Here is a 26,385-nt window from a genome sequence, read left to right on the forward strand (position 1 = left end):
TCAAGCTCTTTTCGATTCTAATGCCTTCCCAGTGATCACCTATTCCAAACCCCACGCACCCCCAAAAAATACATTCTGCTAACAAATAAAGACTAAAAGAATGACTGTCTATATAACATGACCATCTTTCAAATATCCAAAGACATATATATATATATATATATATATATAATACTTTTCCATCATTTTCTCTCTACAATTCTAATTTCTTCTTATATAATGCAAGTTTTAAACGCATTGACATTCTAATTACCCTGCTCTCTACATATTTTGGTTTGCAAATTGTGGTGCTAGAAATAAACACAATCCACCAGATGTAAAACTATCTTCTAACTCTGAGCACTACCTCTGAAAGAGTTCCTAAATGGAACCTATGTTTTAGAGACCTGGCCTAAACCACCTGCCATATATTCTCTTTCTTAACCCAAAAATCTTTAGTCAAGAGAGAATAAGGTTTTCTGCTGAAGCCAGCAAATTGTAGCTAATTCTCTCACAGCCAAATACACCAACAGTCCAGTCCATAACCTTTTTATCGTCATTAAGATATCCTAGCATATAGTAGAGATCCTTTTGTATTACTTACAAGTCTATTTTCAAAAGAAAATAAAATGTTTTGTTGCTCATTTCCTAGGTAGGGTACAAAGTATCAGAAATTAACAGAAAAAATGCCAACTACACTAACATAAGACGAGTAACAAGTTTTAGTTACAGTTACATTAAATCTCAGGAACATCAAAGAGGTTTCCATCTGCCCCTCCATGAGATACTGTCTATGAGGTATCCAAAGTAAAATCTGAGGAATGCCTTTTGTGGGGAGATGATTGTTCATCTGCTTCTCACCAGCTCTTCTAGAACCTAAGCCCCATAATTAGGAACCTACACATGTTAGACACTTAGAGTTAATTCTTGGTTAGTCAAAAACTGCTGCCTACTCATGCCAGAGGACAAGACAATGGGCAGTCTTGTTCCACTCTGATGGAATCACACTGTGGACCATTTCTTCTTCCAGCTTACAAGGTTCTTTCTTTTTTTTCCATTTTTTGTTAAATGATTATATTAGGTATGATGAAGACTCAGGAATATTCACCTGAAAGAAGATAGGACTGGAATACACTGCTGTGTTCATCCACAAAGATCTGGGTGACATCAAAAAGTCATTTTCTTTCATCTTCAGAACTTAAGTCACTCAATGGAGAACTGATATGTGTCCTGCTTTCACAGAGCGGATCTCCTCTGTCTTTATATACCATTGGAATCAGAAGGTCATGCAGTTAAAACCAGAAGGGACTTTAGAAGTTATCTAATCCTAGTCTTGCCATTTCACAAAAAGGAAATTGAAGGCTGAAGAAGTGGAAAGGGTCTTGCTCCAAATTATAAAAATAGTACCGGAATTGAAATTTGAGTCCAAGTCACTCCACTCCAAATCTGACTCTTTTTCCATTGCACAGTAATGAGGTTTGGGGAATCATTAATGCCTTAAACTTTCCTTTAGTCAGGGGTATAGATGGATTAAGACCTAAGATTCAGGGCTTAAACCAGAAGTTCTGATCCTTTTCTCTGTGCGTCATGAACCCCTTTAACAGTTTAGTGAAACTCAAAATAGTGTAGGTAAAGAAATAAAATAAAATTCATAGGATTATAAAGGAAACCAAAGCTTAGTGAAAATAAAGATGTAAATTTTTTTTTCTCATATGAGTTAACAAACTTCCTAAAATCTACCCACAGACTCCTTGGGGGATCTGTGGGACTTCAAGGTTAAGAACTTGTGACTCAAACACATATAAATATGGAGACCCTAACTTCAGATTAGATCCTGAGAATGGTTAGACACTTAACAGAACCCACAAAGGAAATAACAAGATAGAGGTGAGGAGTACCAAACTCCTTATGTCCCTCTCTGACTTGAATCAGATCCAAGAAAGCATTCAAACTTTTACAGCAAGTTAATAAATATCTCCCTCTCCCTCTCTCTCCCTCTCTCTTCTTCCTTCTCTCTCTCTCTCTCTCTCTCTCTCTCTCTCTCTCTCTCTCTCTCTGTGTGTGTTTGTGTGTGTGTGTGTGTCTCTAGGTCTCTCTTTCTCTGTCTCTGTCTCTCTCTCTCTCTGTCTCTCTCCGTCTGTCTGTCTGTCTCTCTCCATCTCTCTGTCTCTGTCTCTCCTTTCCATCTCTCTTTCGCTCTTTCCATCTCTCTCTCTCTTTCTCTCCTTTCTTCTTCCTTTTCTCTTTCTCTCTCTGTATATGTGTATATTTGTCTCTTTTGGCCTTTCTATTTGTGACTGTGTTTCTGTCTGTACCCCTCTATTTGTTTCTGATCTCTGTCTCTATCTATTTCTTTCTTTTTTTGCTCTGTTTCTGTTTGTATCTATGTGTGTCTGTCTCTGTGTCTCTATTTGCTTATCTCTGTCTCTGTATATATCTTGTCTATCTTAATGTCTATCTGTGTGTCTTTCTCTTCTCTCTTCCCCTTCCTTTCATCCTTGCCTTTCTCCCTTTTACAAAAAGATCACTTGAGTGTTTCAAAGTCAATGGTTTATTTCTTTTTCCTCCTGACACTTTCTATGGTCCTCCATCAGCTGGGTCTTCATGGTGTCTCAGGCCCTCTCAGTAGCACCAGGCTTCCATTACTTTACACACACACACACACACACACACACACACACACACACACAAACACACAAGGAGGAATTTCCTATCCCCTGCTTTTGCCCAATACAACAGTGCTTTCTCAGGCAAATATATGCAATCTGTCTTTCATTTAAGGATATTTTTTGCACTTCTGTCTAACACCAGGGATTTTCAGATTCCCTTTTTATTCCATTTCTTTTTCTCCCTTGCTGGGCAGGAAGCAAAGACTGCCAGAGAAATAAGGCTGGAAACTAATAGGAATGACTGGAGCAGCTCTACTCTGGGACATTTCCCTCACTAACTAATGACACTTTCTAAAATTGAGAGGCCTGCTCAGGAGGCTCCTAGAAAACAAAACTGAAGCCTCTTTACACATCACAGAAAGTACTTTCTCTCTGCAAAAATATTTTCCCCACATTCCTTTGCAATAGCATTGGAGAAGCCAAAAGTTTCCCTATTTACAGAGGGAAAACAAGCATTATTGAGCCAAATGATTTTTTTGGGGGGGGGAGGCAGAGGTAATTGGGGCTCACACAGCTAGTAAGTGTTAAGTGTCTGAAGTCATATTTGAACTCAGGTCCAGTACTCTATCCACGAGCGATCTAGCTGCCCCTGGGCCAAAGGATTCACTTGAATTTACAAAGCAAATTGTCTACAAGTCTGAAGGTCTCGAGAATTCAGGGTCTCTGGTGCCAAACCACCAACAATCCATACGGAGTCTTCATATAGGACACTGCATCTCCCAAGTCCTTGCCTATTCACGGACCATCCTCCAGGCCTGGAATACTCTCCCTCCTCGGCTCTGTATCCTGGTTTCTTTTAAGGCTTAACTTTTTTTTTTTTTAACTTTCAAGGTTTAACTCAATCCCACTTTCCATAGGAAACTTTTCTTATCTCTCCTTCCCTTCCCACTCTCATGGCTTTCCCTTGGAGATAATGTCCCTTTTATATTATATATATAAATACACCATTATCATGTTATATACAATATTATATTTCCTATGTTATTATATTATATGTATATAATATTATTTTACACATATGTGGGTATTCTAAGATATATATATATATATATATATATATATATATATATATACATACACACACACACACACATATATTGTTAAGAGGTATGTGTGTGTGTATGTGGTATGCATACAACTGTAGGTATACAACTAGGAAGTACAGCAAGTAGAGAACTAGGCAGGGATTCAGAATGACCTGATTCAGTTTGTGGCAGCCCTTTTTGTAGTGGCTAAAAACTGGAAACTGAATGGATGTCCATCAGTTGGAGAATGGCTGAATAAATTGTGGTATATGAAAATTATGGAATATTACTGTTCTGTAAGAAATGACCAACAGGATGATTTCAGAAAGGCCTGGAGAGACTTACACGAACTGATGCTGAGTGAAATGAGCAGGACCAGGAGATCATTATATACTTCATCAACAATACTAGATGATGACCAGTTCTGATGGATCAGGCCATCCTCAGCAACGAGATCAACCAAATCATTTCTAATGGAACAGTAATGAACTGAACTAGCTATACCCAGAAAAAGAACTCTGGGAGATGACTAAAAACCATTACATTGAATTCCCAATCCCTATATTTATGCACACCTGCATTTTTGATTTCCTTCACAAGCTAATTGTACAATAATTCAGAGTCTGATTCTTTTTGTACAGCAAAATAATGTTTTGGTCATGTATACTTATTGTGTATCTAAGTTATATTTTAATATATTTAACATCTACTGGTCATCCTGCCATTTAGGGGAGGGGGGGGTAAGAGGTGAAAAATTGGAACAAGAGGTTTGGCAATTGTTAATGCTGTAAAGTTACCCATGCATATATCCTGTAAATAAAAGGCTATTAAATAAAAAAATAAAAAAAAACAGAATGACCTGATTCAAATTAAGCCTGGGGGACTTACTATTTATATGATTCTGGTCAAATACTTTATTTTTTATCTGCCTCAGTTTCTTCAACTACAAATTAAGGATCATATTTAGATTTCCATGTTTTCTTCCCTCCCTACCATTCCTTCTCCCTCCCCAAACTGGCAATCTGATGTAGATTATACATGTACAGTCATATTAGATATATGTCCACATTTACTCACAATAGCAACTACCTTCCAGGGTTCTTGGGAAAATCAAATGAGAAAATATCTGTAAAGTACCTGGCACATAGTAGGTGATTAATAAATGGTTCCCTTCCTCCTAATTTCTTTCCTTCATTCTATCCTTCTTTCTTGGTGTGCTTTCTCTCCAATAAGAATGTAAGACTCTCGAGGACTATTTTTTGCCTTTCTTAGTATTGTTTAGTGCCTGGAATACAGTAAGTGCTAAATAATTGCTTTTTAGCTGACAACTAAGTACATGGCCTAAAGCTGGTGCTTGTTCTCAATCCTAGGCCTTTCGACCCAGACAGCTTTCATGTAGGTAGACTTGAAAAGGGCTTGCTGAATTAGGGAAGGAGGTCTGGAAAAGATATGTTGTAATTGCTAAGGCCCAAATCATGATTTGAGAGGATCTTAAGTGCTAGAAATTTGTAATCCCTTATAAGAGCCACATTAATCCTGAAAAAAAACAAGATTTGTATTACAGGGACCCATCAAGACTTCCATGTTTGTGTGTGTGTGTGTGTGTGTGTTTGTGTGTGTGTGTGTGTGTGTGTGCAAAGATACCAGATTTTGAGTCCTGGCACATAGTAGGTGATTAATAAATGCTTTCCTCCTTCCTTTTTTCTTTCCTTCCTTCGATCCTTCTTTCTTGATGTGCTTTCTCTCCAATAAGAATATAAGACTCTTGAAGACTGTTTTCTGACTTTTTTGGCATTGCTCCATGCCTAGTATGTAGTAGGTGCTAAATAATTGCTTTTTAGCTGACAACTAAGTACATTACCTAAAGCTAATGCTTGTTCTGAATCCTCGGTCTTTGGACACAGCCAGCTCCCATATAGGTAGACTTGCAAAGGGCTTACTGGATTAGGGGAGGGGGCCTGGAAAAGATATGCTGCAATTGCTGAGGCCCAAATCATGAGTTGAAAAGATCTGAGGTGCTAGAAACTTGTAATCTCTTATCAGAGCTACATTAATCCCGAAAAAACAAGATCTATACCACAGGTACCCATCAAGACTTCCATAGTTTTTGTGCAACCAGATATTGAAGCCCCGAGTCTGGAAGGAACATTAAGTGCTGGTGTCTCCCCCAAGCCAATTGCACCAGGAACAGGAGGTTGTTCCTGTTCTACTTTCTCCCTGATGAACAGGGATCTGTTCATCCCTCTAAGTTTCATTCAACCCCCTGAGTACTTGGAGTTTACCAACATTCTAACCACAAATTAAATAAATACTCTGAATATTATCACAGTGAAATGAAGTCTGTAACTAGAAAAAACAAAGGGAAGGATTAAAAATTATTTTTGCCCTCATGTTCTCCGAAGATCCTTTGAAGAGAACATGGGAATCTCAAGCCTTCTGGATCCTCTGAATTTACCAACTTCCCAATTATAGACCAAGTGAGCTAAGATCCCACACTTTGACAGTCAAACTGATATTTTATGAGTCTAAAGTATGGATAAAACTGCCTTCTGTGTATTAAATTCAAGTTAATGAATTTCAGGTCCACTCAGGTAACCATTCAGGTTCAGGTCACCATTCAGTTGATAAGGCTACAGATAAAATATTCCTCTAAAGTCCAAAGGAGTATGTACTTTTGTTGATGCCTTAAAAAAAGTTCCCTTACAAAGGCAAGCCACATCACTCCCAACACATCCCCAAAATGAGCTACACAGCTGTGTAGCTCCTAACAACTCAGCCAGGAAACCAGACAAGCAGAGAAAAAGAAGAATGCAGTCAAGTCCTGGGGAAGAAAAAAAACAAATGTTAACACCCGAAACCAATTCACCCACACAGGCTGGCAAACCATTACACTCAGTTTTCTTCCACACAACACATTACCTCCCCATTCCTTCCCGAGCTCTGCTTCCTACGTGTGAATTGATGCAGTACCCAGAACTGGCCTGTCTCAGGAGAAACGGTCTCCTGATCTCCTTTGTCACTGCCGTGCCACCCAGACAGAATATCATAGAGATTCCTCAAATTGCTGTGATGTCACAGTCTAATCTGCGTAATATGCAGTTGTACCAGGCTGTAGATAATGTTCCCAGGATGAGGGTGGTTTTGCAGCTGGAGATTTCCCTGGTGTACTGGAAGCACTTGGACTATATCAAGATGTTGTAGCAAAAGTCATATGACCAAGACTCCATTTGTTTTCCATTATTTATATATAGTCATAGCCTAAGCTGTTAATTCTACCACTTATATCAGCAACACACTCAGTAATTTATTTATAGTCAATTTCCTTTGACAAATAGTCCCCCAATTTTTCTTTTAAAATTTTTGCTTCGCTTCCAATCTTACCCCATATTGAAAATGTAAAGATATGTTTATTTTAGTGGAGTTTTATGGGTAAATGTGCCCCCAAAACCATTTGTTTCTGTATATATTACATACTATCAAGTCACCAATCCTCCACTTGGCCACATGGTTGTGATGCCAGCAAGAAGAGCAAATCTAGCTTTACAATAGAGACATAGTCAAACATTCACTCTTAGCATCTTCTACCACTATTTTTCGAGTCCTGAAATAGAGCCAGTCTTTGGTCTGTGATTTGACAGAGTTGACTAAAGCCACAATGAAGCAAGAGATATACAATAATGAATAGCTACACCCAAAGAAACCTTTCATGAATTCATAGATGGACCATTTTCCAAGTCCTTGTTATAGATATATGACTTCAAGTTAGAGAGTAGATGCTAAGTACATCAAAGAAGAGTGAAATGAAAGCACAAATGGATGAACAAATTTTGAAAATTATATTTTAAAAAAGTTACCCAAGATCCCTACTAAAAATCACATATACTTTAACAGTGGTTCTTAAACTTTTGTTTTCAGTATCTTTATCCTATTAAAATTATTGAGGATCTCTCTAAAGCATTTTTGTTTATTTGGGTTATATTTATAGACATTTACCATACTGGAAATACAAACTATTTTTGAATTTGTAGACCCTCTAAAAGAGTTTCAGAGATCCCCAGGATTCTCTAGACCATACTTTGAGAACCACTGATTTAGAAGGATCATAAAATCTGGTAATAGGAACTGGGGAGTGAAGAAAAAATTCAATTAACACCTATTTATTGATTACTTACTGAGTAGAAATATATTCTCTGCCTTCATGGAACTTACAGTCTAGAAAATGTGTTATCCATTTTTTTTCCCTTTTACATCTGATTTTTCTTGTGCCACATGACAATTGTAGAAATATGTATAGAAGAATTGTACATGTTTAACATAGATTACTTGCCATCTAGAGGATGGGGTGGGAGGGAGAAGAAGGGAAAATTTGGAACACAAGGTTTTGCAAGGTTCAATGCTGAAAAATTATCCATGCATATGTTTTGAAAATAAAATGCTTTAATGAGAGAGAGAGAGAGAGAGAGAGAGAGAGAGAGAATGAGAATGTGAGTTACCATTAAAAGAGATTTGGGGAAATAAATGATTATACTATTTTTTGGTAATAAACATGACAAATGATGCATCAATTTACTTAAATCCCTCGTGTGTTTATTAATGTATGATGTGTGAAAGATATCGTGCTAGATACTGCAGATACAGAAAATGAAAAATCCTGTTCTCAAGAAGAATATGGTCTACTAGAAGAATACATAAATAACCATGACACCAAAGAGAATATAAAAAGTAGGAAAAGCTTACTAGAATAGTCTTAGAAAACTGGAGGAAAGAGATATCACTTTTCAGTTGAGGAAATTAAAACACCAGGGATGGGGCAACCAAGAAACAGTTCAACAAGTGGAGGGAAGAAGAGAATTTAATTCAGGTAAAAATAACAACTGATGATTATCCTTTATGGTTTGTAAAGCATTTTATATACATTATCAACATTATGAGATTGATATTGTCAACCTCATGTTATAGATAATGAGACTGATATTTAGAGCTAATAAGTGACTTGACCACAGTCATACAGTATTAGAGAAGGGATTCTCACTCAGATCCTTGCTCTCAATACCCAATCCAAGCCCACGACTCTGTACACTGCATCACACAAAAATGCATGGAGGCAATGGAGTGCTGAATTATACTGGGAAAGAGCTAGTCATCTATTTTGGCTGGAGAGCTCTGAAAAAAAAAATGGTATCAAAGCAACTATCCCACATTGAAAGTTGTGGCTCTGCTAGCCATATTTGTCTGTCACTCTTCAAGGCTGTTTCCTAATCCTTATGCATTAGAGAGAAGCCACTGTGTAAATCAGGAACTCTTCCCGTGTAAATTCAATCCATGGAAAAGAGATTTCAGCTGGGATTCCAGTTTCCAAAAATCAACCATACTTATAATGCATGAATTGTCTGTTGCTGCAACTGATATGTTTTTAAGTCATTCCATTTTGAATCAATTACCCATCAGAAGCAATCTCTATTGTGAATGAAGAAGAAAGTGTTATTTAAGGTTCCCCTGAATTTCAAAGTGACTCTGGTTTAAGATAGGGAAATTTTAAATCAAATTCAATAAGTAGCCAGAGTCTATTGCATGGAAGAATTGCAGAGGAGATTTAGAAAAGTATAGTCACTCCAAATTCAAGAAAATAATTTCTAAAATTCAGACTTCTCAAACTCTTTTCACCTCGGAGTCTTTCTTTAATAGGTATAATAGGCAAAACCAAAGTGGGCCATTTTAGGGCGCTTCCCTCCTTTGAGGATGTCCAGATGCTGAGGTTTCCCCTACACTCTCTATCCTCCCAATATTTACACAGTAGCAAAGGAGTAGCTAAGTAGCAAACTAAGGACTCAGTAGTTTGTACCATTAGTCCTATACCAGGATTAATTTATTATACCAGGAAACATTCTACATCCTCAAACTGCTTGTCTGTAATCTTTTTCTTTGTCATTATCAGGTGAAAGAAAAGCAAGGTGGATGAAGATCCCCACTCTTTCAGCACTACTGTGCTCCTTTCATTGATTGGTTGTGATGTCAATCATAATCAAGATAGAAGTGATTCTATTACAACGGTTACTGAGGAATCCTGAACCTGATTGAGAACTTAATTAGCCAGTAACATTGGTGAAAAAAAGAGGCTTCTTATGCTTCCTTACATTATTATGTACCCTAAGGAGGATGGAAAGAGACATTCAATACTTCTTTATTTTTCTCTATGTTGCTACCAAACAAGAGAATGATTAAACATTTCATATATAGACTCTTTAATCTTATGAAACAACAAAGGAAAGGCTTCTATCTTCCTAAATTCAAATTTTAACTACAGAATAAGAAAGGGACATAAGAAGTATGAAGGTATGCTGCCCTTCTCTGGGAATGCAGATCCTGGGGTGAAGTTTCCTCTATTCTCCTTACCTTCCAATTATGAGACCAATCTCCCTCGTTTATAGATAAGAACATTTAGTTAAATAGTTAAAAGACCTACTTGCCCAAGATCACACAAAACCAGGTTTAGGACCCAGCAGTCTGATTTCTCGGTCCAGGGTCTTTCATTTCAGCATACTGCCTGCCAACCGGAGGCTCCTTTGAACCTGAATATCAGAAAAAGAGTCATTCACAGAAAAGATGAGAGATTAAGTCTTGGGAAAATGAGAAGAGGTTAAAGGAAGTGGTTAAGTCATAAGATCATAGGATCATTCATTTAGAACATTTGAAATCATCTAAATCTCATTTCACAGTTGGGGAAACTGAGGCCCAAAGAGATTAAAATGGTCTGCTCAGGGGCACATAGATTTGCAGCAGCAGAGCTCAAATTTGAATAGAAGTCCTCTGGTTATGAATTAAGTGTCCCTTGCATGACATTCCCAGTCCAGAAATATGTGATTTGGAAATGACATATAAGATACCACAGCATAGTATATGAAAGGAATAGGAGTCAGTTGGTATTGAGAATTCAATAATTGGGCCTAGATAGCCAAGGGTCAGCACTCTACATCTCTACTGGATTGTTCAGTGGGGGAGATGGGCGTCTGGCTTGGCTCCAACAAGGAGCTATGATTTCCTTCCTTCCCAGAGAAGCCACCTTCCCTGCCTTGCTGCCAGGAAATGACATAAATCCAATGTGGAGCATGAGAACGAAAGAAAGTCTTACGCAATTGCGCTTATTTTGGGAACCTCTGTTTTCTGAAGAAACTGACTTCAGAAAGGAAAGGCTTCAGAAAGTCAAAGTATCGGGGATTTAGCAGTTCAAATACAATGGGTTACTACTCTTTGTCATTTTCTGAGTTTCTTCCATTGCTCTCAAAAGCTTTCCCCATGAGGCTTTTTCTCTGACAGCCCTTTTAGGTCCATCTTCACTTAATTTGGTCCTTTTACTTTCTCTCCTTTATGTCAGGTTGTTTGTGTCTGTTCTTCCTTACCAAAGCCTATTAACACACACTTGCAGCCTAGTTCATTCTCTGCCCCAAAACAAATTAAGTTCAGGCATGTCATGGTTTTGTCACTTTAATAAAAAAAAAAAAAAAAAAGGTTCCAAGGTGGAACTTTCATAACACCCAAGTCATCAAAATATCTGGGACTTTTCTAAGAGTGTATCATCTCTTTCATTACATGTAAACTTCTTGGCTATTTGTTAAGAACCTTAAAAACAGTTCAAAAATGATTTAGCCAAAACACGTCACTTCTGCTTGCACTACTGCATTTGAACACCAAGTGCGATCTGAAACCCTACAAAGAACACTTAATTCTTCTCAAACTCCTTTAAAGTCTCTGTGAGAAATATTTTATTTTGTAAATGATGAACCTGAGTCCCAGAGAACCTAAGTGACTTGCCCTGGATCACATAGTAAATACACCTCTGAAAAGGTATTTGGTGCCATCAAGATACTCTCTGGTCCTGGATATTCCAGTGGATCAGGATTACTTAAACTGAAATTTCAAAGCCCCTGGAAGCTTTTAATAGTTTGATACCTGTGTTTCAATATAATGTATTTCCTTTGTGATCTTATGTATTTAATTTTACACATTTAAAAGCATTTTTCCTGTTGACTTGGGAAAGGGTCCATAATTTCTCGGAATGTGCTGGAGCCAATTTATGCAGAAATCATTATACAATATTCAGTGTGCATGTTTACTTCTTTAAAAACCAATAAGCTCCACAAATCAAGGCTTAGATCTTTTGTTTGATCTTTGTTGTTGTTGTTGTTGTTGTTGACTGAATTTAATTGTCTGAATTGAATGAATTGTCTGAATTTAAGAAAGTGATGGAGAAAATGTAGATAAATTTAAAAGTGTTTTCTGGGATATTTCCCCTTACACACACACACACACACACACACACACACCCTAAAATACTACATGGCTAAATCTTATACCTTATTCCTGATTTTAATTTATGGGCAGTTATCCTTATAATGAGACAATAAGTCACATTTATATAACACTTCTTCAATAAAACCTTCACTTAATGTCTCATCATGGCATGGATTGAACCTAGAGTCTCTAAGGTACGCATTATAGCAAAGTCTAACTTTTGATATGTAAAAAGGCTGAAAGGGCTTCAAATAGAGTCCCAGAAAGAGAAAGTATGTTTTTCAAGGACTGTCCTACCTAAATACAAGAAGATTTATCAACAGTAGGCAAGTACCTATATCATGAACTCTTTGGCAATGACACCCCATCTAGAATCGACAGTTCTAATTTTATAGGACTTAAATCTGGAAGGAACTTGGGTAGACATAAAGCATTTTTACTGTCAGAAAGCACATTATATACATCATAGCTAATTGGATAACAATCCCAAGATATAGATAGTGCAAAGAGACTTTGACAGGCCAAAATGGTTTTTTTATGACATTTAAAGAGAATAAATAATAAAGGGGTTGTATATCCGAATGTGGGGATCACAAAACTGTGATTTACTACCAGTCAATGGTTGATTTGTATACCTATCTTATATCCCTATATACCCAGGATCATGTAAAAAAAATTAATTGAAAAGCAGTCATAAGTGGAAAAAGTTCTGATAAGAAGTTCTGATCTAGATGGAAAGATTTGCGAGGGTAGTTAGTTGATTTCAGTTCTTTGAAAAATGAAAAAACATTGAAAAATCAACAGTGTAATATGGAAGCCAAAAATTAGTGTAAAATGAATTTTCATTGAAAGAAATATAGCATCAAGGATTAGGGAATTAACGATCCCACTATATTCTGTCCTAGTGAGACTACATCTAGAACTACACTCTGCAGTTCTAGGTGTAATATTTTAGAGAAGATATTGATAAACTAGAGTACATTCTCAAGAGGCCATCAGGATGGTGTAGTTACTTGAGATCATTCTATATAAGAATCAGTTGAAGGGACTGAGGAATTTACTCTGGAAAAGAAACATTTGCAGCATGATAGATATCTGAGTATTTTAAGGATTCTCATGGGAAAGATGGATAAGACTTGCTCTGCTTATCCCCAGAGGGCAGAACTAGGCACAAGAAATAGAGACATAAAAATGAACAATTTTGGTTTGACATAAGCGAAAACTTCCTAACAATTAGAGCTATACCAGAGTGAAATGGGCTACTGAGATAGGTAATGAGCTTCCTCTCTAGGATTCTCCAAGCAAAGACTTGTCAGAAATGTCATTAAAAAAAAAAAAAAAGATTCTTGTACAGGGCTGGATTGTATAGATTGCCACTAGGTTCCCTCCCATTTTGATATTCTAGGATTCTGTTACATATTATTAACTAGATTTTGCAGTTGAGGATACTAAAGTTTTAAAAAATGAATGATTCACTTAAAGTAACGCAGATGGGGCTCAAGTCCAGGTCTCCTAATTCCAGTGTTCTTTCCAGTACACCATGATGCCTGTAAATCCAATGTGTTGTAATATGTTGTAACAGGGCTCACTAAGATATTACAAAATTTTACCATTTGGTTGCATACCACTAAAGTTATGCAATTGCAACTAGAATTTAAGTATTCTGTTGTTTGTTCATAAAAGCAAGGAAGCATGGCAAGAGTTTAAGAATAAGTGCACTATTGGGTTTCAGATTTAGCTGCAAGAATCCATAAGAAATTAGACTCTCATGAGATAGAAACATGAGGAATCACTCCTACATGCTGGTTGGACCCTTCTTCCTTTATAGTGATTGGCTCTGACATCACCCCAAGTTCAGTAGTAATGAAGAGAGGATTTGAATATTATGTAGACTTCTGATCTATCTTGTTGACAAGCAGTTTGCTTGTCCCCGAGTCGTGCTTTTAGCATCCTAACAACATTACAAATCAAGATCTCAGCTTACCAGGTTTGACATGAAATATAGAAACTAATTCTTTCTGTCATGTTCAAGTCCAATTTTGTGCCCATTAATTTTTGTCCACGAAAGGCAAGATAGAGAACTCGGAGGCAAGAAGTCTTAAGGGAAATCCTGCTTCTCACACAATTTATCTGCAAAGTAAAAGATTGGAGGTTTGGGCAGCTAGATATCAAAATGGATAGAGCACTGGGCTTCAAGTCAGTAGGACTCTTCTTTCTGTGTTCAAATGTGGCTTCAGATACTTCCTTACTATGAGACTTTGGGCAAGTCATTTAATCTTGTTTGCCTCAGTTTCTTCATCTATAAAACAAGAAGGAAATGGCAAAACACTCCAGTATCTCTGCCAAGAAAACCCCAAATAGCCCCAAATGGGATAATGAGGAGTCCAATACTAATAAATGATTCAACAACAAGAAGAAATTGGGGTGTGAAGATGGAAGCCATACTAGGTACACAGCAGTGTCTCAAACAACATTCTGAGATTGGAAGATACAGAGTAGTTGCTCATCTGCATTGATAGATTTCCTTACAGGGAGTTCCCTCTATCTAGGAAATTAAAGATACAGATCAGTTCCTCTGATTTCCTCCACTAGAGATAAGGTGACTGTTTTTTGAAAATACCAAAAGGAATCTGTATTCCAAGACATGTTCCTCCCAGTCCCCAACACAATGCATTGCACAGACTAAATGCATAGTACAGTAGATATAGTGAAAGGAACATCACCATTTATTAACTCGGTATCCTGGAGCATATAATTTTATTGATTCTCCAAGTTTTTGTTTCTTCATCTATAAAATGTGCACTTTTTAGTGGCTGAGGTGGGATCCAAATGCAGGTTTCTTAAATGGTCTTTTCAATTGAGCTCTGCCCATCCATCTGAGAGCTTATTTTCTGTGGAAAACATTCCTATTTTTTGGAATGTACTCCATAAACACTTATAGTTACTTTTATTTATAACTTCCAGTATAGAAGAAAATTCACATCATTATATTTTTTCCCCTAAGGCAGAAGGAAAGGCCCTGAGAAGTCATGCCATTGGATTTAGGACACTGAGAAATGCAAAAGCTTGGTCAGAATTAAGGGCTTCATTTAGGATCTAAGTAATATTTAATTCCTCAAATCCCAGTGTCTTTCTTTGCCTTTCCCCTCACTGCTCTCTAAATCAGAGGCTGAAGAGGTTTGTGTTCTTAGAATGATAATCAGTCAAGAATTATCTGAGGGTAGACATTGAGGCACTAAGGGATCATAGGACCAGTTGTCATTTGACACTGTCTTAACTTTTTTTGGTCTATTTTCAAAATATACTCAATAGCTCAAAGATCCCTGATTTCATGAGTACAAACCATCTCAGTACAGATGGTAACTCCTTCACAATTTATTAATACAAGTAATAGTTACTGGAAAAAAAAAAAGCCATTCTCTGCTGACTTATCTTTTCATCGATGAGCTTCTCCTAATTTAGCTAGGTTCATCCTCTGATAAAAGATGAGTCATCTGTCCCTGAGTTCATGCTCAAAGCCCATATACCTTATTAAAGCCTGCCAGAGATTGAGCTCTGCTGGCATAACCTAGCATAGCTAAAATCAATTCAACACCCTGATGATGCATCAGAATGGGAAATCCAAAAAGAAAAATGTATTCATTTATTTTGGGGGGATTAGCAGGCAAAGCATCCTGGATCAAGCTTTTCTGGAGGAGTGTTTATTATTTACTCAAGTGTACTATCATACCAACCTCAGGAACTAGGCTATATAATATACAGTGCCCAATATGACTCATTCCACTGGGCCATTAAATGTTTGCTCATGTTATTACAAAGTTATATCTAAGCAAGCAAAAATATTAACTACATTAGCAAAACTATTAAGTTTGAATGACATTTTGCTTTTTGAACAGGCTAAATGATTACTATCCTCTGTAACAGGATTGCTAAGCTATCTCCTGACCCTAGATTTGCCCATTTGGAAATGTTTAGGGATAAAAAGTTCGGCAAGCAGAGGGATTCCTGGTTTCTAATTGCTTCTAATGTTTGAAGTCAATTTGATTCTTCTGAAATTTGCTGGGCCTGATGAAAGCAAAATTCAAATCCCCCTCAGGGCGTGAGGTGTAAGATCCTTGGGCCCCTTCTTAGTTGCATTTTTGGGGGAATTTTTTTTTGTTTTCTTTTATTCCCCCCCCCTCCCACCTCCACCCTCAAACCCCATCCCTTTACCTCATAGTCAACAGGCTACAGTAACTGGAGCTTATGAGGAGAATCAGCCTTCATGTAGCACTCCAATGTCCCTGGTTATTTAAAATGCCACAATCAAGGTTTCTGAACATATGGAATCTGCCTTAAACTGAAGGGTGCAGCGAGACCCCCCAGCTCCACATATATTGCCTGAAGCTGGAGTATGGGGAGCTGAGAGGAGTTACTAAAAGGATGAAGAGAGAAACTTGAGGCTGTAGCTAAAATATGGCAACAGAAATTAGATTTCTGTGGGTAACCGTTCTACTAAGGCCCTCTCTTGCTTTCTTGCTCTCCGCCATCTGGGGAAAAAGAAAAATATTCCATGTTTTCTGAAAGCAACTAGCCCAGCACAGGATAAGGAGCTGCTGGAGAGGAGTGTTTAGGAAACATAGGACACCCAGCCAAAGGCAAACAGATGAAAGGGAGGTATAATCTGTGATTTGGGCCCAATTAATTGACTTCTGAAGGTAATTGAAACTGTTTAATTTTTCCAAGGAACCATTCACAGGAAGGGGGTAAAATCAGAATTCCTTCCACAGTGAAACCCCATCTGAAATTTGCTGGAAGAGTTGGTTTTCCGAACCTCATATGGGAAGGGGGGCAGGTCGGGGGTCAAGTAAGCCACAGGAGGAGGTAAGAGTGAAAACAGGGCTTTATGAGCCCCAGTCTAAGGCTTTGAAAATAAACATCGGTGTTGTGGGACAGTGTTAAACAGGAAACAAGGGGGATAGTGAGAATAATATCATGGAATTCACTTGAATTCTATAAGTTTAAACCCCATGGTTTCTGTTAGCTACATTATAATAATCCCTTAATGATTCCTACTTGTTGAAGTGTTCTCATTCACACCATTTCATCTGATTCTTGTAGAAGCTTAATATGATCAACACAAGAGGAGGAAATGAGGAGAAATGCTTCTGAACATTTCATATTATTTCTTAATTCCATTTATCTTAATGAATAAACAAAAATTATCAATAGTTTTCATATCTCGGCCATTTATTCTGTTTCCCTAGACCCTTACAATAATGCAATTTCCCTATTGGATGTAAAATATGAAATTAGCAATCACAGTAAAATTCCTCTGTATTTTTTTTTCAGAATGAATGTCATTATCAAATAAATTAAAGAGATTTTGCACTACAGGACTGACCCTTCCCTCAAACTGCATTTTCCTCTGTCTTTTATCCTATAACATCAGGATCCAATCCAAAGACAAAACTAGGGGCATGGCTTCAGCATTGGGGATTTTCTACAATTGTCAAAAAAAACCTGGATGTGACATCCCCGAAGGCCTCCCAAGGTTCAGATGCTCTGTTTGTTAATAAACTAGTTCGGCAAAACTATAGAACAACTATAATTCTGTTTCTCTCTCTCCAATATTATTTATATTACTGTTATTCCATATTAATATAGAGTATTACTATAATATGCCCAGGGAATGTTTTACGTCTTATTTAAAAATTTTATCTGCCCTGCCCCTAGCACCCAGCACCCAGTAAAATCTAATAAACATGTAGTGAATTGATGAATAAATGAATGAATGACTATCATAGTGAACATAACAAATCTATAGTTATATAGAGATCATGTAGTACATATATAGAGTACTTGGACCAAACATTGGGTTTTTCAGCAGTAAAGAATGAATTATAGGGCTTGTTTACAACTCTTAAGTTTGTTTTAACTGAAATTTTCTGCTTTGAATAAAATGAAAATGTAATTGAATTTTACAAGTGTGTTTGAATTCCCCACTTCGTACATTTCCTGTGAGGGACTGGGGCTGAGGCATCACTGCTAATAGTTATAACCAAAGCATAAGGTCTTACTTAAATTAACAAATAATTATCCTTCTTAATAGAAGTGTAAACAGAACCCCATTCATGAATTTGCTAATTGCTCTTCCCTGCTGGGACTTTAGCTAGGGTTCAGTCTTTAACCATATGATCTCAGACAGGCACACATAAAATTCTGAACTTAAACTTACTAGGAAACGGGGGTGGGGAGGGCAAGGGGAGAGGAAGGAAGACAAGTTAAAATGATCAATGCAGAGAAAAAAGGAAAAAATGCTTGTTTCAAACCGAATCTAAATTCTCTAAGTTACCTGCTACTATGGGGAAATATCCAGCAAAAATCAAAATGAAAACTTCTAATGAACAAATCCACTAAAAAAAATTTCCCTTCTGTTAGGTTGCTTTGTTTCTTTTGGAAGTTAGAAAAGAATAACCACATAGAGCCCAGAATCATTATTTAATAGATTATCTAAGTGTCTTTCCAGAATTGAAAAGCAAATGCCAATCTGTTTATCATTTTCTGTGAAACATACAGATTTTAACACTGGCTTTTGTCATCTTTCCCTGCCCAGAGAAAGAGCTAACAGATTTAGGATACTTCTACACTCCAGTGCAAGGTGTGCCAGATTCCATAATCAGTGTACTAGTTAATTCCACTAGATACTTCACAAAATACAGATAATGACTACAGTAGTTTGAAAAGTTTCCATCATTAAGGATTTGTTGTTTTTGTTTTTAAGAGCCTTTCAAGAATCTTGAATAGAAAGGGGGAAAAGGCTTTTAAAGTACAATTATTTCACTCCTATCTGATAAAAAAAAAATTATCCTTAGTTATTTCTGAATGATTTTTTCCCATTAATCTTGTGTCCACACAGGCAAAATGAAAAATGGAGGAAATTATCCAGATAATTAGAGGGAGTCAGGAGGAAAACACCTCAATTGAGGGGAGGAGGGAGAGATTTAGGAACTCACTTATTTTATAAATTATCTATTTATTCGGTTAATTTAAGTTTGTTAGTAGATGCAAGGCTCTTTAATACTAATTAATAATAATGCAAAGGCCCCTTTGGAGATGCAGCTCTCAAACACTGCTCAGGGTGATTTTCATATTTTCTTTAATTAAGGTTAATTTAAATTAATTTTGGTCATTTATTACAGAATTCCAAAACTCTCTTTAAGATCATTTGAAAAGTTCTTCTGGGGCATCTAGAAATTCGAGTTAACTCTTATGCATCTTTAAAGTATGGTATTCTCCTTTTATCCATCTCACTGATTTTAACTTAATAGAAACTTGACTAGCTCTATGGATGCTTGGTGGATCATCTTGCTAGGATCTCTGTCCTCATTATCTGGGGACTCTCTGCAGAAGAGTTTGGAAAGGAATCAATCTCCATTTCTCTTTGAACATTAAGAACTACTTATCTGAAGTCTTCCAAGTAATCAACCTGAGTATCACTTGGATATTCGGTTTGGGAATCTCTAGTGAGTCCTGTTTTTACATCCAGTCATTATCTGTTTGGAGAAGGCAGAGAAGAGAGTCCAGGCTTGCACCCAGGAAGAGAATGCAGAGAGGCAGCCGCATATTTATTTGCCCTGAGGCTTTGATGAAATGGAAAACCTTCTGCTAAACATGTGTGCACCCTTGCCCTTTATACAAGAAGTCTGGGAGGGGGAAAGGGAAGAGAGATCATATTTGAGAAGATATAACTGGACATTATCATTAAAAAAAAAAAAAAAAACTAATCACATCGTTCTTTAGAAATGTTATCAGGTAAAAATTAAAAAACAAAAATAAAAAACAGGGGGATTCTATAAAGCCTTCCTATTCCTCCCATAGGCTCTAAACCGCCCTTGAATTTTAAAAGGTTATTTCTCCTGGTGGTATCGGCGTTGCCATTTTACCAGTAGCGTTTGTTTATAAGACTTGATAACATTTAATTTGCCGGGCCCAGTAGTTTTTACTTGACAATAATCTTTACAAAGGGCGGACGATATCATGCAGTTTTCATTTCTTCTGTGACACATTCGCTGCAGTTACTACACAGAGCAAAACACCACCCTGCGATTTTTTTTTTTTTTTAACATTTGTAAATTTGTCTGACAATCCCCAGAGAAAATATCTCATCACTATGAACGAGGGAACTAACAAACACCCTCTTAGAGAGTCAAGATTAGCCGATGACAATTTCAGACCTCCCTCCGGAAGACCGGGTTCTCGCCTTCATGGAGGGCACTTACAAAGAACCTGGGTACCCACATTTCAAAATAGCAAGGAAGCCAGATGCATGTTTTGCTCTGTGTCCGAGCCGGTCACACACGTAAAAAGTTTCCCCCAAGAATACTCTCTTCTCTCCCCAAAGGATTAAATCTGAGGGACTGAGCCAAAACTCTACACCCCACTCCGGAGTGACTGGCTCAGTCAAGCCTGTAGAGACCGTACAATATTCTAACCCACACAAAGTCGGTAACATCTGGAAAACCCGGGTAATCGTATCTCTTGGGAAGGAAGGAGAATTGTGAAGAGATCCCTGAGCCTCTCTGAGCTCTTCAGACTGAGCTGCAGAGCTACAAGGAAGAATGTACTCTACTCAGCAATATTATTAGTCTTTCTCGTTGTGGCTGATGTTCTTAGTCTCCTCGCCTGGTTTCAAGCGCTTAGGCGCACACACATTCACAGATCTATAACCACACAGAAATCTAGTCAATGTTTTCCCCGCTACTCCCACCAAAAAGAAGAAGAAGAAGAAGAAAAACCTCCTTTTGATTTCTCCCCTTAGTTGAGGGGAGTTGATTGCTCTAAGGGGATAGAATTAAAAGCCTGCCCTGGTTAAAATGATTTCCTAAATCAGTTTCAAGTCTGGCGGCAAGATTGATCTCACGGACAGACGTAGCCCCAGGCAGCTCAGCTCAACTCTTTAGTACATCCTGGGGGTCTCTCACCACTGTGCCGCCCGCTTTTTGGCGCCCCAGGAACTCTGCGGAACAGCAACATTTCCCGAGCTGGCCCAGCGGAACGGGCTTTTAAGTCGCTTGAGAGCCGACACCAAAGCGCTCCGGAAGGCCTTCTAGGAGTCTTAAGCCTCGAAGCGCTCTCTGCCCGTGGCTACAAGCCCGAGCCGAGAAAGTCGGAGGTATTTTAGTGGGGCTTTTGACAGGAAGATCTCGAAAGTTAGCTGAGGAAACCTGATGGGATCGCAAATTAGAACATACCGACTGGGATTGGAAAGTAGAGACTGTCAGGTTCCGGGAAGGTCTTTTCAAGGCCGCAACTTGAGAGGCCCTGGGCGCTCTGCAACGGCAGGTTTGGGGGCAGGGAAGGATAGGAGGGAGGGGGGGGAGAAAGCCCGGCGGGTGGCACAATTGGGACAACGGTATTTGACCCTTCTTTCCCAAGGCCCTAGGGTCTGGTTCTCCCAAATCCTGGGGAACTTTGCCTCTTGAATTGGGACACACATGCGCGAGCCTTAAATCTTAGAAATGCTTTCTTGCCCATCGAAGTTCACTGAAGGTTTCAAGGTCCAAGGTTGTGACCCCGAGCTTTTTTCTTTATTTCCACTCTGATTAGTTGGAAACTTGACAGAATAGGTGTTGGGTGCCCCGACGACTTTTTGTTCTTTTCCCACCACTGCCCACCCGCTTTGCTATGTTAGACATCTGCGTTTATGGGGTGAAGGATGAGAGAATTATTATTATTATTTATTATTATTATTATTTCTAGGCTCTTGCTTTTCGAGCAACGAAATGAAACCAAACTGTGATTGAAATCAAGGAGAAATACATACATACGTACATACATACATATATACACATACATACATCCATACACATATAAATATGCGGGGGTGGGGGGGGGAGGTTGAAGGTTAGAAAAGAAGAAACTAACTGTTGGACGAGATACTCAGGCGTTGCGGTTCTCGTCCTACCGCTAGAACCCCACTATAGTCATTCACTAAAGCCAAATCAAATATAAACAGAAACACAATTGTCCTAAATAATCTTCGTCATGCTCCTCCAGCCCAGTCCTCCTTCGATTTCATTCTCTGAGAATGATCTGATAGAGCCTTTGGTGGTGTAAGTCTCTATTAAGTTTCCCCTCTAAAGGCTGGAAGTGAAAAGGACATAGTGATGGGATAGGGACCCGATGACCCGATCTTTTCTTTCCAAATCACAGATCGGTTGTTTGATTTGTTTGCCTTTATTTCCCCTTTAAAACTGGTCGTAATTTATTTTCTATATGCTATGGGCAGTCAAGACGACTGAAGGGAGAAAACGTAAAAGAGCTCCCGTCCTCCAAATCCAGCCAAGTGCCAGCTCGAGTGTTCTCCCCAGGACCAGATTCCCCACAGCGTTATTTCCCCCGACCGCTCCCCTCTCGGGGGCTACCAATGAACTTCGGGACCCCCTCGGACAAAGCCTTATCTCCCCTTCAAGGGGGACTTCTCTTTTCTGTCTCTCCGCCCCACGCACAAAGGCGGGTGGAACTGTCTTCCCGCGGAGACTTATTCCTTCCTACTAAGAAGTCTCGGGAAAAGCAGCGGAATGAGTTACCATTGATTTCTTTTTTTAAAAATCGCCTCCCCAACCTTTCCTAAAAGAAATCGTTTCTTGTTTCCTTTTATTGTGCTTTTTTTTTTTCTTGGAAGATAATTAAGTTGACAGATTGGAAGAACTTTACAAAAGTTACCTTCTTTTTTCTGGAAGGAGAAGAAAATGAAGGAATAAAGATTTTCTTGAATATATATATATATATATATATATATATATATATTTGCTACTGCTCTTATTTTTTAAATGTTTACGTTTTCCCCAAAGATTGCTTCCATTTTCCCCTTCTTAGCTCTATTTCCCTCCTTGGCCACCAAACATCCAGATCTTGATCTTCCAACTGAGAAGCAAAGAAAAATGAAAGAACGCGATTCTGATTAGAACTCGTTTTATCCCATTTTAAACAGTGAAACCACACAAGAGCGGAGCCGAGGAAGATCACCCGGCAGTACCGAGTTCTTGAGAAGAATAGAAGAGAAATGTTATTAGAAAGTGGAGGGAAGGGGAGTAGGGGAAGGAAGCGGGGAATCGACTCCCAGTTGTCTAACCTACTCCCTTAATAATTTTAACTCGAATCGGGTGAATATAAAAGGGGACGTGGAACAAACAGGCAGAAATCCCAAACTCGGACTGCTCGAAACCCTTGCCAGAGCTCTGATTACTCCAAGGCAGGAGTACTAAAATAGCGCTACAGAAATGGTTTCACAGAAGCGTTAAGAGGCAAGAGGATGGCGGAGTAGAATTCACTAGTTGCGGCGCTAGGTGCCAGAAGGCATGCATTCCAAGCCCCTCACCTACCTAAATGTGTTCGATCTTGGACAAGCCTTTTATCTCTTTTGTGTTTCATTTTCCTCATCAGTAAAGTGAAGGAGTGGCTCAATATGATTTCCAGAGCTTAACATTCTCTAAGACTTTGAGCACTTGCCCAGGGAGAGGAGCAACACTTAAATCACATTACCAGTGTTCCAAATTCATGTGCCCGTGAATGCGTAGATGTATTCCACCGATATAAATCTCCTTTTAATTTTCTTTTCACCGTCTAATAAAAATAATTCTCCAACACTAAAGCCAAATACCGTATCTTGCCACAAAAACACGAAGAATTCATAAAATCCTGTCTCTGAAGTCCACCCTTTAATCGCATTATTATTAGCCTCATGGCCATGGAAATTGAACTGTCACTGCTTTTTAAAAAAATGTAGCCGACAGCTGCCCCCTTCTCCGAATCTTCCCTGGGTCAAGCTGTTACGAGAAATAAGATTTTCTATTTCTTCCCGCTGCTCTTGCCCTCTGGAAATTGACAGTTTGGGGTCTCTCTAACTCGCCTTTCCCCCTTCCCAATTTTCCTGTGTGTCATCTCCCCCTCTCCTCCCCCCACCCCCAGATCCATGAGAATGTCCAGAAATGCTTTAGAAGCGCTGGATATGTTCTCAAACAACCAAAAGAGGCTACAGCATGTGTTATGTGTGTGCGTGTGTCTGAGTTTCTTCTGATAACAGCTGTTCGACTTACGCTGGTTTTTCACAGGCGAAATCTTGGCACTTAGCACAAGAAAGATATAAGCTTTTTTTTTTTTTCCCTTCTACAATTCTGTTCAAAAACCTATCAAGAGGGCAGTTTTGTAATACTTTTGCAGACACAGATGTCATATATATTAATTATATGCTTGTGTCTACTCAGATAATAGATGTCAATGTCTGGGGAATATATCCAGGAGGTAGGATAAAAGTACGTGAAAAGAATTTCCATATAAAAAAGTACTTACACACAAATACAGTCACAATATAAGTTTGATCTCTTGTCGTCAGGAAAGCACGCGCACACACGCACACACAACTTTAGCCCCAGGAAGGTGGGAAAGGACGAGGGGATAGAGCTAAGAATAAAGCAAGTCGGGGAATCCTAAAACAAGCGGGGTTTTCTTTCGAATGAAGAACTGGTTCACCGGGTCGCATAAGGGAAGACGCTCCTTCTCAGCTGCCCGGGCTCTCGCACATTTATCGCGGGATCTATCTGGCCCAGAATTTGGAGTACACTCCTCAAGAAAGGGCACCCCCTTTGCAATTTAATTAACATGCTTCTACGTGTTAGTTTTATGATAGGATAGCAATAACCACAACGTATCTCCCGCCAAAAACTAAAACTAAAACATTGGGAGGAGTGAATGGATGGTTCTAAAGAAAGCAAAACCTTTTCTTTTTAAAGAACTGCAGAAGAAATAGTGAAAGAAGAAAATAAAAAGTAAAGCAAGGGGGAGGAAGACAAAGTAAAAGAGGAAAAAAGGAAAGGCCAGCCCACCACCTTCCCGGGTTTCCATTCTGCCCCTTGTGCCGGCACCGCCTGCTACGCACGCCGTACTCACCGGGGTGGGGCTCCAGGCAGTGAGCCGCGTCCTCGCCGTCTCCAAGCGGTCCCGCGGGGCTCAAGGACTCCATGGACAGATCCAAACCCTTTTCCTCCCAGTCTCGGAGTTTGCGCTTTTTATTTGTCCCAATCAGGGCTTCTACGGAGAAAGCATGTGCTCGGGAGCTCAAGGCGACTGCAGATCTTCTCCTTTCACTCATCTTAGCCGCCCTGCGCCCTGGACCGCCAGCCCACCCGTAGCCGGCTCCAAATCGTGCGCTAAGACTGAGCGACCGGCGGAGCCTCAGCGGGGAAGAGGCAGCGGCAACGGCGGGTGACTAGAGCTGCAGCAGCTGCGGCAGTGGGTCTCGGCTCTGGCGGAGGTGGTGGCTTCTCAGAGTCCTCTCTCCCCCCCCCCCTCCCCCCCACAGCCCAGCACTGCCACCCCACTCACTCGGCCTCCGACTCCGGAAAGCGTCCCCCGCTGCCGCCGGCAATTAAGGACCTGGGCCCGTAGCGGGGACAGTATTGCTACATGAGCTTGGGCAAGAGGCTGTGGCGCTGGACCCCGGCGGAGCGGAGGCGGCGGCAGCGGCTACAGTAGTGGAGGCTCCGGGACAGCTGAGCGGTGCTGGCTGGTGTCCCCACCCCTGCCTCGCTCTCCCCCCCACCACACCCCCCCTCCCGGCCAGGCTCAAAAGCTGTTCGGACTGGATTTCATCTTTTTTTAAATTCTCTCTTCTCTCTCTCTCTCTCTCTCTCTCTCTCTCTCTCTCTCTCTCTCTCTCTCTCTCTCTTCTCTCTCTCTCTCTCTCTCTCTCTCTCTCTCTCTCTCTCTCTCTCTCTCTCCTCTCTCTCTCTTCCCTTGGCTCTCTCCTCCCCCTCTTTCTCTCCTCCCCTCTCCCTCCCTCTCTCTTCCTCTTTCTCTTTTTCTCTCTCCCCCTCTCTTCGTCTTTCCGCTGATCCAAACTTCTGGGAAACTTTTTTTTTTTTAATTCCTCCCTTTCCCGAAGAGCTGGGGTTGGGCTGTGTGTGCCAGTCAAAGGCGCGAGGGAAAGGGAGGGGGAAGGGAGAAAGAAAGGGGGAAAAAAAAGGCAAGCCCCCAACCAATAGGGGAAGACGGAACAGGAGAAACCCCAAAGCTACTGTCCAATAAGAAACTGAGAGAGACTGAGGCTAGGGGGCAAGAACTTGGGCCTATTTGTCTCTCCTTAGTTAGCCTTGTGATTAACCCTTGTCACCCCGGATCCCACTGAAATTGAGGAGGTGAGATGAGAAGGGGGAACCTACATTTAGTGCAATATTAGGTTCGAAAAATGAAATTTCTCCAAACCCCAAGTTCAAAACCGTTTCTTTTTAATTCAGCTACGTGCTTTAGATGCCTCAATAAAGACCTTGGAACTTAGGACTCAAAAGAATATTGTCGGATTTGCTAAGTGTCTTTAAATTATGGTTATTGTTACGTCTCCACTTGCCCCCTCGACTTAACAGAATTATCTAAACTAAATATTT

At 39.4% G+C, this 26,385-nt stretch overlaps 1 protein-coding gene across 1 annotated transcript in view; it reads right to left on the bottom strand.

Moving 5' to 3' along the window:
• The window catches only part of TBX15 (T-box transcription factor 15), a 142,691-nt gene extending 117,597 nt beyond the window's left edge, over positions 1-25,094 (bottom strand). The window contains exon 1 of the mRNA XM_003769848.2: positions 24,893-25,094. Coding sequence (XP_003769896.1) covers positions 24,893-25,094 — 202 coding nt within the window. The remainder of the gene's footprint in view (positions 1-24,892) is intronic.
• Positions 25,095-26,385: the final 1,291 nt, after the last annotated feature.

This window comes from Sarcophilus harrisii, chromosome 4 (genome assembly GCF_902635505.1).
Source record: "Sarcophilus harrisii chromosome 4, mSarHar1.11, whole genome shotgun sequence".
Lineage (NCBI taxonomy): Eukaryota > Metazoa > Chordata > Mammalia > Dasyuromorphia > Dasyuridae > Sarcophilus > Sarcophilus harrisii.